A 22,310-nucleotide genomic window follows, 5' to 3' on the forward strand; every position below is an offset into this window, starting at 1 on the left:
TTTATAGTCTCCAGAAGAAATCCAAAAGGCAACCTGTACTTCAACCTTTTTATTTTCTTAGTTCTTTCTTTCAGAATTTATCAGTACTATGCTAAGAAATTCCTTTTGGGTTTTCTGAAACATAGCACATTGAACAGCAGGCATGTGATTCACTAGCCCATAGTTGACAGCAACAGTACTACCACAACAAAAAAATCTAAATCTACGTGCATGACAAAGATGTGACAGAAAACTAGCAGAACATGAAACAGAAGTTTGGAGACAAATTTAAAGACTTCAGGTCATCATGATCAGTTTGGGTTATTTTTTTTTTACTACTGAGTAATGAGTGCAATATGGAGGCAAGATGAAGGCAGAGACAGGTACCTGAAACAATGATTTAAAGAAAAGCAAAAAAGGTTATTAAAAAAAAAAAGACAATACATTGACACTAACCCTGCGAACTACTGAAGTAATCCACAGACAATTTTTAATGTAAAATCAATAGTTTATTGCCATGCTACAATTTATTTTTTTTTTTCAAATGAAGTTGGCACTGGTAAAGGGGGGAAAATGTTTCATAATACATAACACATTTTTTAAAAATGCACATTTGGTAAGCTTTCTCAATAATGGCAGCTTAAAACAAGTGAAATTAATTTTTTAAGATTAATGTGGAATGACATAAAAATACACTCTTTCTGCATAGTATAAGAAATACGGAATGTTTGTAAAAACAAATTCATTTAACAGGGAAAATTACTTGAAATTTTATAAACAATTTGGCAATGGTACTCCCACTGTTTAGACTTTTTCATATAAAAGAAATAAAAATCTAGAAAGCTACCTTTATACAAAGTTGCTATATTTATGTCTTTAAGTAGGAAAAAACATTTTATAATGCAAATTAGGACATACAATAATCTTACAATATGATACAATGTAATGACAAGAAAGGAACATACAATATAAGATTTTGGCCTTTGTAGAAATGTCTATTTCTGCATTTAATAAATGCATTTGTGGCACACTGGTGACTACTGTATTCTTACTACCTACCAGTCAGCTTTCATGCTAGGGCAGTATTCAGCTGTCTGCAGTTGGGCTGAGACACAGAACTGCTTCTGAGGAGACCAAAAGTGATGCTGCAATGAAGTGAGATGTGAAAAAGGCAACGTGCCTGCTGGTTGAGTCCCCATACTGTGGGACACCATATAACACTCTTTCCTTTCATACCAGAGCATTTCTTATACATTCAGTTAAGTACCAAAGTCTTGCAAGTGAGAACATCTGTGTTTGCGATTTGGCAAAATTCCAGGGAAAATACAAAGTTAGTACCAAATATATATTATATATAAAATGTGGGTGTATGATATACACACATGTTCTAATGCAAAAAACTGCATTATTATGGATTTAAATTCGCTGACATCCATTCCTAAATAACATGGCCATTAAAAAAAAGGTGTAATCCCAATCTTTCACTCAATTTAGAATCACTTCCTCTTTCATACAGAATAGTCAAAGCAACATACATGCAAGTATGACTAAGAAATCAAAATTCCTGTAATTATCTGAACTCTGACCACAACAAATAGGATTTGTTTTTCAGTACATGTAATTAAATATATTTATATTTTTACAGTATTTTTAGACCATTCCTGAAGAACCTGACACCAGGTCTTCAGGTGTAACAGAGCTGTCAGCAGAACTTGATCTTGTAGAACATATCCAGTGGCCCTTGAAGTCAACAGGAATCATCTGTTCAGCTTCAAAGGACACTGCATGCAGACCCAACGAGCTCTGGAAGCCCTGCTAATAAGGAAGATTCCCTGATGACACCAAACCTTCTTCTAAGACTTCCTTTCCTATTGTCAAAGGGAAGGACCAGAGCAAAGGATACATGGACTCTGGGCTCTCTGGGTTGCTTGGCAGGTGGTGTTGGGAATGACCATGAACAGCACAGCCCCAGCACCAGGGATTGGCAAGGTAAGCTTCATGGCACCTTTTGCACTACGGCTTCTCATGGGAAGCAGAGGAGCTGCTTCCCCCCCACTCATCGCTTGGCAATTCAGTCACCACGGGTCTCAGACATGAGCTCTGGCTGGGACCCCAAGGCATTTAGTACTTTGCAGACACAGAGGAAGACGGTCCTTATTCTGAAGGGCTTCAGCCTATTTTTTAATCATAATTTTTACATAATCTCCTTTGTATATACACATATTTGCTACATAAAACAGAATTACACCAAAGTAATGGATATAGCAGAAAACGTTGTCACAATATATGTATATTACCACGCTAAATAATTACTAAAATTGCAAGAAAAATTTCAAAAATGCCCTTCATAATATATAAAAATATAGAAATGTCCAACACTTGTTTCATCAACTTTATCTCTCATATTCTATCTGTACACCTACATATTTCCAAACAAAATACTGCGTTAATCTGGAGTAAACACTGTGTTAGGGCAATATCCTCCTAAGACATCTGACAGACTTAGTAACATATCTTATAGCACAGTACCACAAGAAATAATGTATACATGGTCGGAGTTGTAGATGCTAGGTTGCTCTTTTTAGTTTTTTTTTTTCTTCTGATGCACTTATCTTTTCCAAAAGAGGAAGTAATTCCTAAAGATTGTGAAAGAACCTCAATTCATGACTTCCTGTCTTTTTCGTATATGCTCTGTAAGAAGGACATCAACAAACTTGACTCCATCTTAACGCAGTTTTTTGTGGTGGAATTTCTTCTGGACTTGTTTTTTTCTTGGAGTGTATATGAATTTAAAATAAACATATAATAAATGAACTTAGGTTTATATTAAGTAAATACTGTCAATATAAATGCCTGAATTGCTACCTCAAGGAAGAGATGGGAAAGATGGTATCATTAAATTCCAAAACCACCTAATTCTATCTATCACACTGAAGGACCAAACTCCTTTAGGGGAAATAGAAGAATTTCAGATTTAAGTCCACTACTAGTTCCTACTCTATCAGTTTCATCTTATTTGCAGCCATTAAATAAATTAGTACAGTGCAGAAATGGAACTTCACCATTGATCCCACCTTACATGAAGAGAATACTGCTTAGAAATAGAGGTCCAAATCAGATACATCATTACATGCTCAAAGCAGTAACTGACATTAATCAGAACTTCCATTTTTACTTCACCGACAGTGAATAAAAACAATCTGCTCTCTCCTAACTCTGTCTCATTGAGAAGTCATTAAATATAAAACAAAACCAAGGACAGCCAGATTTTGAGCCAATACACACTGTTAAAAAACAAGCAAAATCAACTGCTGGTCTGTCACATACCAAAGCAGCTCTGTTTTGACACTGTTTTGGACTGTGTACAGCTTACACATTTCTGTGACATTTTTTACACCCAAGCTCCAGTCAGAGGTGTAAACACACACACAAATATCCAAACATCCGGGGGCGGGACACACCCACACACACACACCAGGGGGTTTAAGCAATTTATTATATGAAATGTCTCCTCGAATAGTTAAGTTTCCTATAAAAGCTCTGCAGACTTTAATAGGAACAGGAATAGTGCTTCAATGCACACCATCATATTCAACCCCTGTCATATGCAAAATGTATTTATTGGGGGAAACAGAAGATTATTTTCCTGATATAACAATAGATTAAATTCTCACTACCTGTATTTCTACTACAATCTTTATTATGTACTTTTGGTCACCGTTTCATCTTTTTTACCAACTCAGTTTCCTTGTTTAAAAGATACACTAATGTATATCTTTCCCAAATCATTGCATTAAAGGAATACCTACAGTTAAAGACTTTCCCTTGTCAAATATGCTTGAAGGGCAGCAGCCAACCACATGTCATGGATGAAAAATAGAACTGATGGAGATGTTACCATTTTTACAGGACCTTGTTTATGTAAACTTAATATGTCTCATTTACTAAAGAAAATAGTTACATATTTGTAGTTTCTTGGTCTATACATCCGTGGGCCCAAAATAAATATGATCTAAATACCGTGGAGAGATTTCAGCTGAAAACTGAATCCTAGATTACAGAAACTAAATCTAACATCACAGCCTTTAAAAGAAAAATTGAAAAAAATATTTACCAAGTCTAAAAGAGTAAAGTGCATTGCAACTGCATCTACTTCAAGGGGCAGAAAATAAGGAATGCTAAAGATGAGTAGTGTGGGTAACAGGGAATACTCAATATGTTTGCAGCATGCACAAAATGAGAAAGCATTATCCCACCTGTAAAAAGTAAGATGTTAAAAAAGTAGTCCTGGAAAATATGTCATCAGACTCATTAGTATAATAAAGGCTACAAAAAGTTGAAATTTCAGTATGTTCTCAATTCTGGGGACCAGAGCTAGGAAAACATTGCAAAATTTGCAACAAGATAAAAAAATTCTCAGACCATTCCTTTTATATGAAACTATTCAGACTAAATGCATAGGACAGTGCAGTGGAACTAAGGAGAGATATGTCTGGTTGTTGAAATTTCAGCAGGTTACTTACAATCTACCTGAAACCTGTTTCCATATTTGGCACTTAGGAATATTACTTTCCTGCCTCACAGGTGTGTTTTTAGGGTCCAATTAATTTGTCCAAACTATACAGATGAGGACCAAATATTTCTAAGCAGCTAGTTAGATCAAACACGTTTGTCTCAAAACACAAGCTGAAGCATTAGTTCAGCTCACAAACTTAAGTGAGCTATACACTAAGAACAAGACTCATTCACCAGTATTATTAATCCAGTAAGTATTTTGCAATGCATGGTAATTTCTCTTCAGTACAGACCAAGACTGGTCCATAGCATAAGGTGAGGCAATGGCAAAGATGTGTGGGAACACTTACAGAATCACAGAATCAATTAAGTTGGAAAAGACCTCTGAGATCATCGAGTCCAACCTATGACTGAACACTACCTCGTCAACTAGACCATGGCACTCAGGGCCACATTCAGCCTTTCCTTAAACACCTCCAGGGACGGTAACTCCACCACCTCTCTGGGCAGCCCATTCCAATGTCTAGTCATACGTTCTGTGATGAATTTCTTGCTAATGTCCAACGTAAACCTCCTCTGGTGCAGCTCAAGACTATGTCCTCTTGTCTCATCACTAGTTGCCTCGGAGAAGAGGCTGACCCCCACCCGGCTCCTTTCAAGAGACTGCAGACCTGTAAAATGCCTAGCTTTAGGTAGTCATTACCTTTTTGAGTACCAAGGTCTCACCACAAGTCAACAAGCCTATCACAAGAATATGCAAAGGCTGATCATGAAATCATTAATGAGGATTGTTTTGTTTTAAATCTCGTTTATGGTCCTCATAATGGTCTCAGTGACTCCCATCTTTTACTTCTGCAAATTATAGTCTTTATGCATCTGGTATTTCAGTACCATACAGTCAGTAAAAAATAATAAAAGTCAAAGTGAAAAAGTTGCCTGATACCAGCTAATGGTGTGGCAAGACACATGTATTTCAGGTGCTACTACTGATGCCACTACTAAATGAGAGAAGACCAAAGAAAAAAGAGGAACAGAAATACACACCAATTTAAAGACTGAAAATAACTGTAGGGTTTTTTTAATAAAACTTCAACTCAAATATTGCATGAAGACCCTTAATGCTTTTCCAGATCTCCAAATGGCTTTTCGTGCATGTTTTTCCTCACAGTTCAGGGGTTATTTTACATCATACCAGTTCACACAAGTGTCAGTTCCTTTGCAATCACAGGCTCAAGAGCAATCTCTTCTACTGCTAGTACCAAGGTGCGCCTGCAATACTGCCAGAATTCTAAGATTATTCAGAGTATTAATAAACAAAACAACATAAAAACTTCTAAGGGTGCATCTGGCGTATTCAACAAAGAACATTCTACCTGGATGTACCTGTAACACTGAGCAGCCATCATTGTGACCAAATTCACCAACTGCAAAAGGAAAAGAATTATGCTTGTAGATAATACTACCTTCAGATAATTTACTACATATCTTTCTAAATTAAAGTATACTATCACCTATGGATGCACACTGCTAGAATGTACAACCTTCTATAAAGAACTATCAAGTCCAGTACCCTGCCTCCCGTGTAACCTGTGTTTGATGCTTTAGAGGAAGACAATAACTGCATAATAAACCTTTCCAGTTGTGCAATAATGCATGCTGCTGGAGAGCTGGGATATTTCTGTCAGGCATAAAAAAGTAGAACACTGGACAAAGACAACTATTTGACCTTCAAGAGTCTTTCTTTGTCAAATGCAGAGAATAAGACAAACACATATATGACCCTGAACAATAATTAAAGATATGTACAAAATTTTGACTTTTAAAACAAGACATTATGGAACAAATAAAAAAGAAACATACAAATGCAAAGAAAGAAAAGGACAGTGAACTAAGAAATGACAAGAGAGCCTTAATTCATACAGCCCACCTGTGAATTCCTTCACAAAAAACCCCAAAACTCTAATGGGATTAAAATTTTGCCAGATTTCACAGGGAATTTGATATGCAACTTGGAATTCTATTCTAGCGGAAGGAGCTTAAGGCTGGATTTAGATGTGTTTATAGCTCTGATCAACGAACATCAATATGACCTCTCAAAAATCACACAAGTTGAGAAAACTGTCAGGAATTAGAGGCCTTCTTGCCCACAGGCAAAAAAGGTGTGGTGTTTGTATTCCTTGAGATGAACCAATGTATCTTGTGTGTGTCAAACTGAGTGAATTAGTGTATTACATACATTTCATTCTGGAGGAACCACTTCAATGAGAAATGAATGTAAGATATGTATATTGAAAGATTAGGTTTACCTGCTAATAATGCACATTATCAAGAGGCTTTAAAAAGTGTTATAAATGCCATTAATGAGTATAGGCACCAGACCAGAATATTTATAAATTCAAAACCAGCATGTCACTCAGACTCTAATCAATTAAAGAGGCACTGTGAAAGGTGGTGATGCTGCTATGCAGTAATTACTTCTACTGTAGAATGAAATAGTGTTACCTAGATGAATACTTGCTCTACATTAATTCCCTTTAGTTAGACAAGTACATGAAGTATGCAGAAAAAGTTCTATTAGTCTATAAAAGGCATTAGTGTTAAGAAATGCAAAGTACTCGCATCTTCAATGTTATAAACTTCACAAAAGGTGCAAATGATTCAATGCTTCCCAGGCTCACATAGGCAGGTCAGTACTGTTATGTCTAGTTTTCCTAGAAGTACCATCATCTCGGGGCAGTGCTTTTTGCAAGCTTGACATAGCAGCAGTTCTTTCAATGTCTATCACAGCATACAGGTCTGTGCGCCTGGTTGGAGTTTGCGGAAGTGGAGTGGTGGGGGTTTTTGGAGTCTGAGGGTTGTCAGAGTCACTACCACCTTCCAAGTCAACCTGTATATAGTTGAGCTGCCTGTGTTCTAAACTTGGACGCCTAATGTCAAAGTTAAAGACTGTTGGGGTACAGTCCCGACGTCGTGGAAATTCTATTTTATGAGCACTTGCTGGTACTGTTACATTCTCTGTATTGACATAATTATGCATTAGATCTAGGTTATTGTGGTAGCCATTCAGAGATGGGGTCTTTGGTCCTAAACTGTCATCTTCATCTCTACTCAGCTTGCGAGCTTCCCAAACAGGAGGCAAGGATGGCAAGTTCTCATAGTTCAACAGCGCAGTTCTCCTCTGAGCAGAGTTGTTAATGTTCTGGGTGTCTGAGGTACTGGTTGATGTCAAGCGACCTCTCCTGACCCCTGAGGCACTAGGGATTGATAACCTATTTATATTTTCATACACCAGTTTATTACCAGATGGTGTTTCTCTACGTTCATCGCTGTCGTACCCAGTGTCCCATTCAGTGTTGTTTGTGCTGCTGCCGCTAACTTGATCTCTCCCAAGTTGCTCCAGTTTCTCTCTTTCCATTAACTGCCTTTGAACAGGTGTTGGTCCTAAAACAAATTTGACTCCTTCAGGCTCCAGGAGAACCTGAGCATCTCTGTCATCAGTACACATCTGATCTTCTTTCACTTTAGTTATTTCAGTGTTTGAAAGCTTTGATTCCAGTGGCACATGCACACTCAAACGATTTTTTCTTTCTTCTTGTACTCCAGTAGTGTTGACGTAAGTGTGCACCTAAAAGAGGAAGAAAAAATGAGGAAATTCAAATGCTCTTTGTGCCTCTTTTTCCCTCTCCAAATTTCTTTCCTTCTTAGCTCCCCACTTTTCTAATAAAAATACCAGAAAATAAAATCTTGTTATGCCAGGTGTTTTAGAGTAAAGGTCACCTCTCACATTTTGTTGAACTGTGGTCAGTTTTGGGTTTTTTCCCTGAAATTTTGTTGTTGGTTTTGTTAATGCTACTATAACAAAAGAACCGAATTTATATTTTAGATTAATAATTAGTTTTATTTGATGTTTTATCTCAGTTGTGCTCTAATTCTCACTTTTCAGGTTCTATTACAGCTCTGCTCTGATCAGGGCAAACTTGGGCTGCTCCTTACTCCATTACATCCATTAGCTCATTACTTCACACAGACAGATTAGTGAGAGCTTTACTTTTTTGTCCCTTACCATGACAGCGACCAACAGTTATTTTCCTAAATTTGTCTTTGTAATTTCCACATTGCAAAGGAAACTTGCAAATCAAAACAAAACAAAACAAAACCATAGAGAGACCTAAAAAAACCCTCAGGCTCTTGCCTTGTGTACTACTGCAGGAACAAAAAGAGAGGTTGGGTCTACTGAAAGAACAGTCAATTCTTTCTTCAAGAGCAACAGCTTCATAATAACAGAAACTGAAATAGAAAAATATATAATTCTATATGAAGAGTGGAACTCAGAATTAAATAGAAGCAGGAGTTGTCACCATATGCTGCTAGGAAAGGCAAAAATACACTACTAGGTTATCCCTCCAATTTCCCAAAGTGGATCAACACAAGGCTGAATGGGAAACACTGGATTCTTTGTCTAAATTTTAATTCTATGTCTGGATACCCAAACAGCAAAAGTAGTATTTTACAGCAGCAGTCGTGTAGCCTTCCAAACCTCTCTGTCAAGCTCTACAGGCTGAAGTGTTATTTACAGCTCACTTGACTCTTACACTGATACTTTAACTCATTTACTCTTCAATAACTCCAACAGTAACACCTGAACTATTCCGTGGTGGCTCCTAACAAATCCTGTCCCACAACACAGTTCTCTGCACTCTGCTCTGGTTACCCTCTCTGGTTTCTAACACTTTTTCTTGTCACACACAGAAATCTTCCTAAACCACATGACATTATTAAACTTAACTAACATCTAACATTTTCATCAGCAACCTGAATGATAAGAGAGAACACACCCTCAGAGTTTTCAGTCTTTCCCAGACTGGTAGGCTTTCCATTGAGAGGGATCTCAGCAGCCTGGAAAACTGACCTCATGGAAACCTCAGCAACAGCAAATGCAAAGTCTGGTGCCTGGTATAGAACACCACCAACAGGCTAGACACCAACTGACTTGAAAAGGAGCCTTGCAGCAAAGCTGGGGGTCCAGGTAGATGGTAAATCAAATGTGAGTCAGCAGCATGCTCTGGCAGCAATGAAAAACCAAACCTGCACTGGTTTGTGTTAGCAATAGCACAGCCAGTAGGTTAAGGAACATGATTATTACCATCAGCTCAGTTCTTGTGAGACTGAATCTGAGCTCCTCAGTACAAGACAGACATCACCATACTGGAGAAAGTCTAGTGGAGGGCTGGAGCATGTGACATACAAGGAGAAGCTGAGAGCACCATCTTTGTTCCGTCTTAATGAAAAGGCCAGGGAACCACCTAAGAGCTGTTTTCAACTACCTAACATATAAAGAAGACAGAGCCAGACCCTTTTTGGAGATATTCAGCAAAAGGCTAAGGGGCAGTGGACAACAGCTGTAACAAGAAAAAATCTGATTACATATTAGGGAGAAATGTTTTCACAACAAAGGTGGTGAAACACTGGAACACATGGCTCAGGTTCTGTGGAATCCCCTTGTTTGCAGTATTAAAAACATGACCAGGACAAGGCTCTGTGCAGCTGTCTCTAACTTAAAAATTTGATCTGGAGGACTAGAGGTCCCTTATAACCTAAAATATTCCATGATTTCTATTTGCCAAAGAGAAGACTTACACATAAAGAAGCTTTTTGACCAGGATATCTCATTATAATGTACAATTACTTGTGTTTAAAAATAATTACTGAAATTTTCGAAAATAGTATAATGCAAATACATACTTTCTATATTTTATTTATATATAAATATGAAGCTATCCTACAAAATATCATTTTAAAGAGGAAAAATATAATAAAAATGATATAATAAACACTTTTCTGAGGTAGTTAAAATACGGTAGAAATACATTACACCTGATACTGCAAAAACACAAGTGAAAGCCTACAGAAAAATCATTATAAAAATCTGAAGTAATGTGGAACCTAAGTTGTATGAGGGGAAAAACCCACTCACTTGCTCTTCTGCTACAAGTAAAGGATGTGTTGATTCTTCACCGACAGAGGGGAGGCGTGCACTTCCCACAGAAGGATGTCTGCTGGAAGGATGTGATGAAGCATCTCCAAAAGATGGGTATCTGGGATAGCCATTAGGTAAACTTTGTGCATTGAACCCAGGAGCTGATTCAATTAGAAAACAAGCAAAACCATATTAAAATAGAACATTTTACTGTATATTACTAAGATGCTTTATATATTCATTTTCAGTTTTCAAAAGGGAAATTAAAATACGTAAAACAGTATTAAATATTCACAAGGCTCAATTTTGCTTGGAGGAAGGAAACAGACAGCAGAGAATAGCATCCCAGTATTTACTGGGAAACATGTCTGAAGCAACTATGAAACCTGGGTGTATTACACACTGCAGTCCTCCCACTAAACTCCCTATCCAACTTTCTGTCATTAACGTGTCTCCCTGACAAACAGAGACTTATTTACCTAAGCTTCCATTCCTCTAAAATCATCAACAACTTAGAATTCCTAGTTTCAAATATCAAGCCATCTGGGTGAGATTACCTAAAATCTTCTGGTATTTCTGAAAGCACTCCAGTCTGCCGTCCTCCCACTTCGAGCAAAAGAAAAAGATTCCAAAGCCACTGTACATGTGGTTTTACCAGTACTTTTTTTCCCCTAATAAAAAGGTTGGAACACTGCCCAACATTAACATTTCTCAGAAATGCTACAGGTAAAACATGTTGATATATTATAAAGCAATTCAATAGGTGTATTTGTAAGCGTTCTCATGCAACAACTAAGTTCCCAAAACTTATTTCATAGAGGTGAAGAATTTTACTATGGCACTTCTGCTTCCAAGACTTAGGGTTCTCAAAAGAGAATCCTCAGCAAGTACCTCCATAGACTACACTACTGGTAGTTAGTCTCAGCTTTAAATTAGCTTTCTTTTTAATTATTTAAAGATTAAATGCAAATCAAATGCTATTTTCAGCTAAGTACCACATTACATTCAGGTATGTCATCTGACAGTAGAACCATACTTACTGGTAGGTGTTCGAGGGGTTCTTGGAACTTCCAATTCAGTTTGATGATTATTCCTTTCTACTACTGGTTCTTCTACCACATTTATGCTATTATTCTGCATTATCTCTTGTAACATGTTAAATAGCTCTTCTGCCCGGGCACATTTAAAGGCAAAGATTCCTACAAGTACACACACACAAAAAAATTAAAAATCCTTTAACTAAGAAACATGCCTTACAATATATATAACTTTCAAGAAATAGAACTGGAATCCACATAAAGAACACCTGTTAAAGAAGCAAAAATGTTATGAAATTTTTATTGTACCAAAACACTCAAAGTTACTGTGAGAACCTTTAAAGTGGTTGTCTCATAGAAGAATAAGATTCCCATGCACCAAAAGTGCATGGGAACAGAAAACTGATTCAGTTAAGAGCAAAACTAAGTTTTGAGTGGTAAATGGGGGGGGGAACACCACAAGGTTCTTTCTTTTAAGCTCATAAAAAGGATACCTACTAAATAAATACAATTTTTAAAAATCTTCAAATGAAACTACAGTGGTGCTACAAGGTCATATTTCCTAAATTGGATTTCTATTAAATTACCATAAAAAGAAGATACCTGCATAACAAAAAAGGATTTAAACACTGAGTGATAGCTTAGTTTCTTTAAGAGGATTAAAATTAAAAGCTAGTAAGACAAACTGTGTGAAACAGACAGTAACAAACTAATTGCTTTAGGCTAATAGACACAGAACACAAAGTTAGCAGCAATACCGACTATGTTGGGTGTGTATTGTGCCACTTTGCCTTTGAACAGCAGGGAGCGTCCCAACTTACCCTCACCAGCAAAGTCGCAGCTTTGGATTATTCTTCCATTGAAAGCATGAAGTTAAAGTTGACATGCTTGTTAAACGTGGGTGCAGGTGCTCATTTTTCAAAGTGAGTATTACAATCTTAAAACACTCTTTACTAAAAACTACCTATCTATATAGCTACTCCGACTGGAAATGCAGTTATGTGAATATGCTGGCAATTCCTATCATCATGTATTTATTTAGGGACGCAGAACTGTGACAGATCAGAACTACAAGAAATGCTCCACATGGCAGAGGTTCACAAAAACCCAGCTGGGAATATACCAAGCGGGCTAGGAGGAATGACAATGATTAATATCAAGCTGGTGCACTGAATAAGCTTCATGCTTGTAACACTGCAGCTACAGAGCTTCTACCACTATATTTCCCTGACCCATGATCCAGCTCAAGTACAATAGTCCATGTTTAATATTTTGTGTGTTTCTGAAAATTCACACTTGATACTTAAATCTTAACAGATAAAAAATAGAATTTAAAAAAATCTAGGTTCACAAGCTTGTAAAGCTCCCAGTATGTTTCCAAGAAATTCAGCTGCCTTTAAATACATTCACATTAAATACAATGTGATCTGTCACACAACATGGTGACACACCAGGTTCTCCAAGTTTTCTATCCTGAATTATCTATTAGCTGTGCTCCTAAAACATGTCTTCAAGTTTTTTAACACCTAGCAAAAACTCAAGTGTTTCACCATCAATGCACTCTGACAACTAATCAATAGATATAATTTGAGATTAAAGGGAAAACACAAACAAGAATACTGACTAATGCAAGAAGTTGCTCAGCAGTATTCAGTGAATTCTCAAATGAAAAACTCAGTTAATACACAAAGCGAAGATGAGGTTTTGCAACTGTGCCCACAAAACCCAGTGTAGGTCTCAGGAACAATGCTCCATTGCAAAAGGACAGCAAAGAACATTTTCTGCCAGATTTCTTTTTTCTCAATATTCACAGTATTTTAATATCACATAAGGAAGTCAAGAAACAAAAGAGGGAGGAAAGGGTTGCTGCTTACACAGCCTGCTTAATCTTCTCTGTTAAAAGAAAAAAAAGAATAAAGCAATTGGGAGGAAAGCAGAGAAGTCAATTAGACTCGGTGGAAAATTTTGCACACTTGCTAATAGACTGTGGAAAAGAACCTTCAAATTAGTATTTTCAATTAAATATTATTAGTATCTCTTTTCAATGTTTAAAAGAAGCAATAAATTAAACCTGCAAAATCAATTACAGTGATTATCTTCAAAACAAAGTTTATTACTTTCTGTTTAGAATTATGAAAATTTATTTTAGTACTGTGACATTTGAAAACATCTCCATTTCTTATTAGGAGACAAACTGAGAATGTCTTCTAAAACACTTACAAAAAAGAATTTGTCTGCTTGGGCAATGAAGATTTACCAGGTTTACTTATGATCAAGTTCTTTGATCTTCCTGATTTTTTTACAGTGAAATTAAAAACCAAAAATTGCAGTTTCTAAATATTGTTATTGATAAAAACCACTAGTAAATGCTAAAAATCTGTAAAAAAATTGCGACTTAACTTCACAACATATGAATACATAAGAATTCTACTACACACAGCTACTTCACAGTAGAAAGATACAAAATGAGGCCAAGACCTCAACCAAAACATCCTCCCCAGGGACTGCTGCAGTGAAGAGAGAAAAGCCTGAATCTTCTCAGAGGCAGCCAACCTTGGCCAAGGCAGGCATGGTCTGGGAACTGGAAAGGTAACTATCTTCCAGTGAAAGCCACACAGAAAATAACTGAGCATAGCTGAAGTATACACACTTCATACCAAAACATGTAAAAATTTGAGAATTATGTAATTGATATAATTGAAAGTGGTAATTTGCTTTGGGAAGAGGATGAAACACAAGTACGTTACTGAAGATAATAATAAGGTGGGGACATCCAGTTCACATCAGCGCTCTAGTCTTTTAAAATCTAAAAATAGATAATTCTTCGAATTCTGAAGAGATTCCTCCACAATTCCAGATTCCCTTGCCTCCCCCGACAGTCAAGGTAACCTCTGAGGCAGAATTTCCCTGTCAAAACCACCTCTTAAGCTGACCAAAAGTATTCACACATATAAGCTTCAAGTCCTCCAGACCTACAATGCCAAAAACTATGTGCAACTCAAATCCTCATTCCTCATGAGGTAATTTTTTCCCAGAAACCACACTCACATATAAAACTATAGCCTTTATAACCCTTGCCAAAGGACCAGTAAATATCTTCCAACATCAAATATATTTCCAACATTTTTATATACAAAATTTCCACATACCTTGTCCAGTTTGACACCTTCGACCACTTTCAAAAGAAAAAAGATTTGAGTCATAGCCATAGCGACGGAGACAGAGGTAGTGCCATTTTACAGAGTCCCTTTTACGGGTGTACAAAATCAATTCTGTATCTGTAAGTTCCATTATGCCAGAACCCAGTTCATTACCATCATCATCCACATTAATAACCTATAAAAAAGAAGTTAAAAAGTATTAGGTAAGTACTCTTTTGAGAAACAATACCACTTCTAATAACCTAGTTACGATCCTTGAAGTAAAAGTTTTTAAAAACAAACAAACAAACAAACAAAAGAACAACTCACCAAACTAGTTCCTTTGCTTCCCCAACCCAGAATTAAAAAAATTAAAATAATACTTATTTAAAAGCAATACGAATGAAACTGCCTAACATTACTGTAAAATCTGGTGAGAAATTTAAAGTAGAAGAGATTCATAAGTCAAATACTTTTTTTTAAACTGGCTTTATGTACATATTCAAGTATTTCCACATGCATAAGGCATTCCTCAGATAATGGAATCTCTCAGAGCCCCATTTCTAAATAGAAAGTATTTGCTTTGTCATATAATCCCACTTACAGTTGGGAAAAGGAATAAAAAAGGGTAAGTGGCTCCAGGATAAAGCTTCCTTCACATACATTATAGCCTTACACTGTGCTGAAGCATCCAACAATTTTAGATATTTTGCTGCCTTTTTAAAGTCAACAAATAACTCAAATACCCTATAGTAACCTTGTGTGAAAACATGTGCATAAAGCTTCAAGTCTTATTCTGTTCTGCGTTTAAACTATTTTGAGGTCATCTGCATCCTTTATGGAATTTGGACAATATATATATTTTTTCCTCTGCATGTATTTTATCTCATAATGCTGCTTTTAGTGCGATTCTTTGTTATTCATTAAAAAGCTACCAAAAATTTTCCCTATGGAATTAATGTTACTCCTTAAAGGCACATTTTCAACTTGAAATCTAGTCAATTGAAAAGAATTAGGAATAGTTTCATCTGCCACTGAGGCTTATGCCAATTTTCCTCATTTTGCAAATTACATTCTTTCATCTTCTCCCTCCTGCTGCTAAATCAGCGATCCAAACAATAGAGAAATTCTACAAGGAGAAAATTAGGAACTAGTTACACAAAGTGATGGCAAATGCATAAAGAGCAAGAAAACACATAAATATTTTATCCTTCAGCTTTCTTTACTGATAATATTAAACATTTCCCTAAGGCAATCCATGAATCATTTTTCACTATGGAAGCATTACATTCCTTTGTCAACTCAGAGTTTGGAGCACAGAAGCAAATCTGACTTGTGTGACTATGCAAAGGTATGTTTACTTAAAGTCACTGACTTCAGCAGCTTCATGTTTAGCATGTTAAGCACATGAACAAGTGTTCACAAGCTTATAAATTCCAGAGATATATGGGACAAAAGCAAATTTAGAAATAAATTTCTTCCAAGTAAAGGGCAAAAGTTCTCAAAATGCTACAATTAGTAGTGACTTTCAAGTAAAATCAGCCGTCCTAAAATTTTCTATTGCTGACCCCGCATTCAGGTTCACAATCACACTTCTCTAATAGCTCTTCCCTTATGCTTACGGACACTTTCCTAACTTCTGTAACTTCTCAGAGACAACAACACCTACTTGGCCCCTACCAACTGAAATGGAGATGGATCAAAGCACAGGGCTTCTTCTCCTCCTTAAAGATCAAAACTGTCCTAAAAAGCCTACCCTACCTGGGCAATTCCTGTCACTACTCATAAAAGAGGATCCCTCAAAGGGGCAGGAGAAACCCGTAGCCACAGACACCTGCAACTCTGCAATGTTTCAACTATTCAGAAATCTGCACTCTGTTTTCATTTAATTTTTTTCAATCCCAGACCTACTCTGCAAGAAAGCAACAAAATAATTCACAGCATACCATGTAAGTTGCGTACCTTAAACTTGTTTCGGTGGTTATCTGGGACAGTTTCTTTATCTGGACAGCTACAACAGCTACCCATGACTTCTTTAGAAGACCATCTGATCTCTAAAGGGAAAAAAAACCCCAACCAACAAAGTCATTTAGGATAAGTAAAAATAGAGTAACATCAACAAAACAACCAAATGCAAATTACTCTCTGAAATTACAATTCTTCGTGATGAATTTTGCAATCATAGGTAACAAAAAGTCAACATAGATACTACAAGTATAGTAGTTAAGTTAGATTTGGCATTAAGGAGTGGCAACACTGAGCTGTTAAAGTCCTACCAATAAATCAACCTGAGGTTACTACCAAACAGACACATCTGATCTGTCACCTTAATTCCCATGGTAGCAGCTTAGGGGAAAACAAAAACCAACAACTTACCGAGTGTGATTTTCATCTCCTAAACTGGGGCCTAAATGATGACTCCCTGACTCAGGCTGCGGAGCACAGCCCTAGTGCCGCCCCTAAAAGCCCTGGGCTGTAGGAGGTTACCAGGCACAGGCAACACAAAGAGCACACATGACAATCCTGAAAGGCTGCCTTGGCTTTGGCAGCTCCAGGGCTGCTTTGCAAGGGAGGGTGGAGGCATTCCAGGCCTGGAGGCAGCTGTGTGCTAGCAGCCATGCAGTGAAGTTCTGTGTTTCCACTTTTGAATATTTCCCATATAGCAATGTACATCAAACTACATAATCAAAGTCAAGGGAAGGAAAAAACTCACATTCAACACAAATATTTTAAAATTTGGGGGTGAGGGGGAATCTATTGAGTACCATTTGAATTAAATTGTTATACATTTGCTATAAAATAGTAAAATACGCAACTAATACAGAACTGCATGCCTAAATTAATGAAACCAAAAATAAATACTTGATTTTTTTGATATTTTCATTTAAAGGTTTTTCTATATATGGCAAAACTTTCATAAAACAGTACGATAAAATGTTCACACAACCAAATCTCACAACTTGCTGCTTCTCCCTCTATCACCATGCAGAGAGGGGTAAGCCTTGTATTTCTTAAATATGAGGAAGTCAGACAGAAGAAAACCCATTTACATCATCTTTATATTGCATAAGAACTAAAATTTTCACTACACAAATGAAAAATGGGACAAAATCCTGGAAGAAAGCAATTAAGTCAACAAGAGATATGACATTAGGAATCAAGAAGAAAGAAGACAAAATGGGTTGATAACTTTTCCTGACTAAAGAGGGAAAAAAATCCGATGTCACCTTAAGAAAACTATAACTTATTTTCTAGATGGGCATTTGTATTAGCATGCAGCAGTAGTATACACAAAGCATTTTAGTCTGCTGAGAAATAAGGTGCAAGGAATACAATGAAGAGCATCTAACTCTTCCCCTCTTCTTGATCAGAAAAGCCACTCATAAGAGATACTTCTACCTTAGAGACTGTATAAACCCTTATAAGTCTATCATCAACCCCTTGCAGAGGTGAAGCAAGAACTTAACAGAAAGTGTAACAACATGGCTTGGATTAATCCAGTCAGAAAGAGGCAGAATGTCAGACACATAATCAAAATCATGGATTCTTTAATGTCATTTCTCATCATAACACAAAAATATGCATTTATTTGACAGAACTTTTTTTCCAAATCAAGATGAAATTGGAGGGTTGCTTGGTTACTTCTGCTGTAGAGAGATGCTAAGTCACATATAACAATTTATTTTTATTTGCACAGAATCGTTTAGGTTGGAAAAGACCTCTGAGATCAACCATCGAGTCCAACCTATGACCTAACATCACCTTGTCAACTAGACCATGGCATCAAGTGCCACATCCAGTCTTTTCTTAAACACCTCCAGAGATGGTGACTCCACCACCTCCCTGGGCAGCCCATTCCAACGCCCAATCACCCTTTCTGTGAAGAACTTCTTCCTAATGTCCAACGTAAAGCTCCCCTGGCGCAGCTTAAGGCCGCGCCTTCTTGTCCCACTGCGTTGCCTGGGAGAAGAGATTGACCCTCACCTGGCTCCAACCTCCTTTCAGGTAATTGTAGAGAGTGATGAGGTCTCCCCTGAGCCTCCTCTTCTCCAGACTAAACAACCCCAGCTCCCTCAACTGCTCCTCATAGGACCTGTGCTCAAAACCCTTCATCAGCCTCGTTGCCCTTCTTTGTACTCACTCCAGCACACCAACATCATTTCATGCAGTGAGGGGCCCCGAACTGGACACAGTACTCAAGGTGCGGCCTCACCAGTGCCGAATACAGGGGGACAACCACTGCCCTGGTCCTGCTGGACACACTGTTCCCGATACAGGCCAGGATGCCATTCACCTTCTTGGCCACCTGGGCACACTGCTGGCTCTTGTTCAGACAGCCGTCAATAAGAACCCTCAGGTCCCTTTATGCCTGGCCACTGTCCAGCCACTCTGTCCCCAGCCTGTAGTGCTCCATGGAGTTATTGTGGCCAAAGTGTAGGATGCAGCACTTGGCCTTGTTGAACCTTGTACATGCATTTGACCCATCTATCCAGCCTGTCCAGGTCCCTCTGCAGAGCCCTCCCACCCTCCAGCAGATCAACACTACCCCCCAGCTTGGTGTCATCTGCAAATTTGCTAATCCCCCCATCCAAATCATCAGTAAAGATAATAGACAGGACTGGGCCCAGTGAGGAGAAGCTCTGAATGTTATTAATCAGTCTAATCACTCAGTTACAGACCACTTTTAATAATCTTCACACACACATCCCATTGTTATTTTAACTACTCATTTTTTTATTATTTCTTTCCTGTTTTATTTAGAAAGGGAGATACAGGTAGTAATAGCTAATTACTGGTTTCCTGCCCTGGCACCCCACAATGCCTCACTACAGTAATGTTCAGATGTTGTTCTTGTTAGCCCACTGCCACTGCCCTATTTACTGCTATGAGGAGCAACAGGTCACGATAGCTGCAATGCACATTAACAGTGAATATATAAATTTGCAACAAAGCTTTTCAAACTCTGTTCCATACAACAGGTTGCAGCCTTCAGGCACAGATGCATGCACTTAGACCTCCTCAAATGTTTTGACAAAGTGTAAACAAAACTAGATAGTTGCATGATGTTTGTATCATAACTTTCTATGCATTCAGCATAAAATAACTGATCAAATCTGCTAAAGGCAGGTGTCCAAAAACTTAAAAAAAAAAACTTCAAAACTTAACTGCAAAACAGTTTTGGGGAAAAAAAAATCACTGGAGTTGCAAGAAGAAAGCTGTAGCATATGAAAATGTATGAAGTACAGCCTCAGTATCTCAAGAATGACAAAGAAAGGCTACGTAATCAATAATCATACAAGTTCATTATTTTGTCTTAAATATATTCTAATATTAATATTTCAGAAAACCAAGAACTGCAATGCTGCTTCAAAGGAGAGATATGAACCAAGGCTATAAGGAAGAAATTAAACAGGTAGGGAACTGGCAGAATTAAAAATCACTCACCTAGATTTGGCCATTAATATTCCCAGCCTCTGCTGCAGCATCAGGGCTTCTGTCATACTCAAAGTGTCATGCTGTCTTGCCACAGAACTAATCATTTGACCTAGAACTAGAAGAGTAAATCAGTGTCATATTTTCTTGTTTTTAAGATGCTGGTTAGTAAACTAAGAAAAATACAGACTTTTGTTTATTATCATTTTGTCAGTGTTATGTCAAGTGAGGTCTTCATGACTAGGAGGCATCTGAAGTGATGTTTTAGACAAGACCAATCTCTCGGAGCTTTTGCGCCTTGGAAGAAAATAATTTGGCATTCCTTTCTGCAGCACAGCCTGTCACGCTGCAGACTCCATTCATTCTCCACTCACTGCTTACCCAATTTAGTGTGTGGAAACGATGGATGCGATGCTCCCGTTATCCTCAGTACATACTGAACCAAACCACAGCCGACAAACAGAACACACACAACTTACTCTGTGTAACTTCCCCTTGCTTATTCTAGCGAACCTACACAAATGCTGACTTGTATGGCTAACACATCACCCTTTCTCTGCTTCCCTTATGATTCTTGCTCCATGGCATTAACCATAAATTGCTTGCTTTTACTTCCCCTCACTCCCTGGATTATTCTCACACCAGCTATCCACTCACATTTAACACCAAAAACTCAACTGCTGCTTCCATCATGCTAACAGTTGGCAGCCTCTGTTCTCTGTTTGTAAAACTGCCAAACAAGCACTTAATGTTTCCTTTGATGCCGCTTATTAAACTCAATAGAAGGGCTAATTTCTCAGAAAAATGCTTTATTATTAGTCTTTCTTATCAGTCTTTCAGGATGTCTACACAAACTTCTTTGAAACCACTGCAGCTTTGCTTATAAATTTTTTGCTGCAATTCTTTATATTCATCTGCTGTCCTCTGCCTTGCACCTGGATTAAAATCATCTTGGGAAACCAAAGTACTCTTCTTTTTTGCATGATATCAAGAGTAAGGTAGTTCCAAATTCATTCCAGGTCCTAGGCATCATTACAACAGTTGCAAAACACTTTTACTGTGAAGGGATTGTGCAAGAGAACAGCAGAAATTCAATACTGGCAAATGCAAAATAACACACCTAGCAAAGGAGCTCTGTCTATTAGGAAAGATCAGTCACATAGTCATGGAGTTCAATGAAAATGCTAGCTCCATAGCTATCATAAAGAAAATGAAACATAACTGGTTGGAAAGAACTAAAAGAGCCAAACCAAACCCACAATTGAATCCACAGTGCACCCCCAGACATAGTAATGTATGCAGTCGAGCCTCCCCTGTCAAAAAAGACAGAGAAAAACTAGAAATATGCTACTTATATGGCTCAGCCTAAAAAAACGGAGCACAGAGGTCAGAAAAAATGAGTACGGAATTATAGGTGACACAGAGAAGATAAATAAAGCACAACTATTTTCCAAATGTAAGCACTAGGGAACACCAGTTGACATTAAGGAGCAGGTTCAAAGAACTACATAGAAATACTCTACATGGTACGTAGTTAAACTTCGTGATCCACAATGTCTTGTGGGAATGAGTTCCAAAAATTTACAGGCTCAAAAAGCAATTGAACAAATGCAAGCTCCATGAAGAGCTTTTAAAGTCAAGGATGTCACATCTGGCTCAAAAAGTCTCTAAGCTGCAGATACTTCCAAGTGTCTTAAAGACTGATCATAAAATGTTTCTTTTTATTATTTCCTTCTCTATATATTTACTATTTGCTGTCAGAATTTACTATTTACTGTCAGAAACAGGATGCTGGACAAGCTGATACTTCAAGTGTGACCCAATAAAGCCATTCTAGTTAATGTAAATGGATGACATCAATTCAGCATAAATTTTTGAGTGTACTGCCATAAGACACCAAAAAAGAAATAACTAACAACTTAACTTGAAACTAAACCCTAGATTTCACAAAGGTACACAAAAAAACCTTATTGAACTGCTTGATATGTACTTTTGCATATAGCTGTATTTAGGACCTACCCCTCTGCAACATGCACAGGCTCTGGTTCTATGTTTGCCCTACCCAATCTAGCTGGTATTATTTAACTATGATTTTTGTCAGGTTAGATTTTTGCTTGCTACTGTACCAAGCCAGCTCAGCAGAGAGTTTAGCAAGTGCCAGAGCAGCTGGGGACAGAACCACAGCCTTAGTCACCTCAGCCCAGCTTTCAGAAAAAGGAGCCCCTTCAC

At 37.5% G+C, this 22,310-nt stretch overlaps 1 protein-coding gene across 3 annotated transcripts in view; it reads right to left on the minus strand.

Annotated features, from left to right (window-relative positions):
• Positions 1–466: 466 nt before the first annotated feature.
• Positions 467–22,310, minus strand: part of FRS2 (fibroblast growth factor receptor substrate 2) — a 52,870-nt gene continuing 31,026 nt past the window's right edge. For 2 of the 3 annotated variants that reach the window (XM_017822129.1, XM_017822128.1), the window contains exons 2-7: positions 20,094–20,199; positions 16,611–16,702; positions 14,658–14,844; positions 11,512–11,670; positions 10,469–10,632; positions 6,740–8,119 (exon numbers count right to left, since the gene is read on the minus strand). In XM_017822129.1, coding sequence (XP_017677618.1) covers positions 7,169–8,119; positions 10,469–10,632; positions 11,512–11,670; positions 14,658–14,844; positions 16,611–16,676 — 1,527 coding nt within the window. In that variant the 5' untranslated portion in view covers positions 16,677–16,702; positions 20,094–20,199 and the 3' untranslated portion in view covers positions 6,740–7,168. Of the gene's footprint in view, positions 8,120–10,468; positions 10,633–11,511; positions 11,671–14,657; positions 14,845–16,610; positions 16,703–20,093; positions 20,200–22,310 lie in introns of all 3 variants that reach the window. The other variant, XM_017822127.1, reaches the window with a different exon arrangement.

The sequence above is a fragment of the Lepidothrix coronata genome, unplaced genomic scaffold, assembly GCF_001604755.1.
Source record: "Lepidothrix coronata isolate B3197 unplaced genomic scaffold, Lepidothrix_coronata-1.0 Scaffold95, whole genome shotgun sequence".
Lineage (NCBI taxonomy): Eukaryota > Metazoa > Chordata > Aves > Passeriformes > Pipridae > Lepidothrix > Lepidothrix coronata.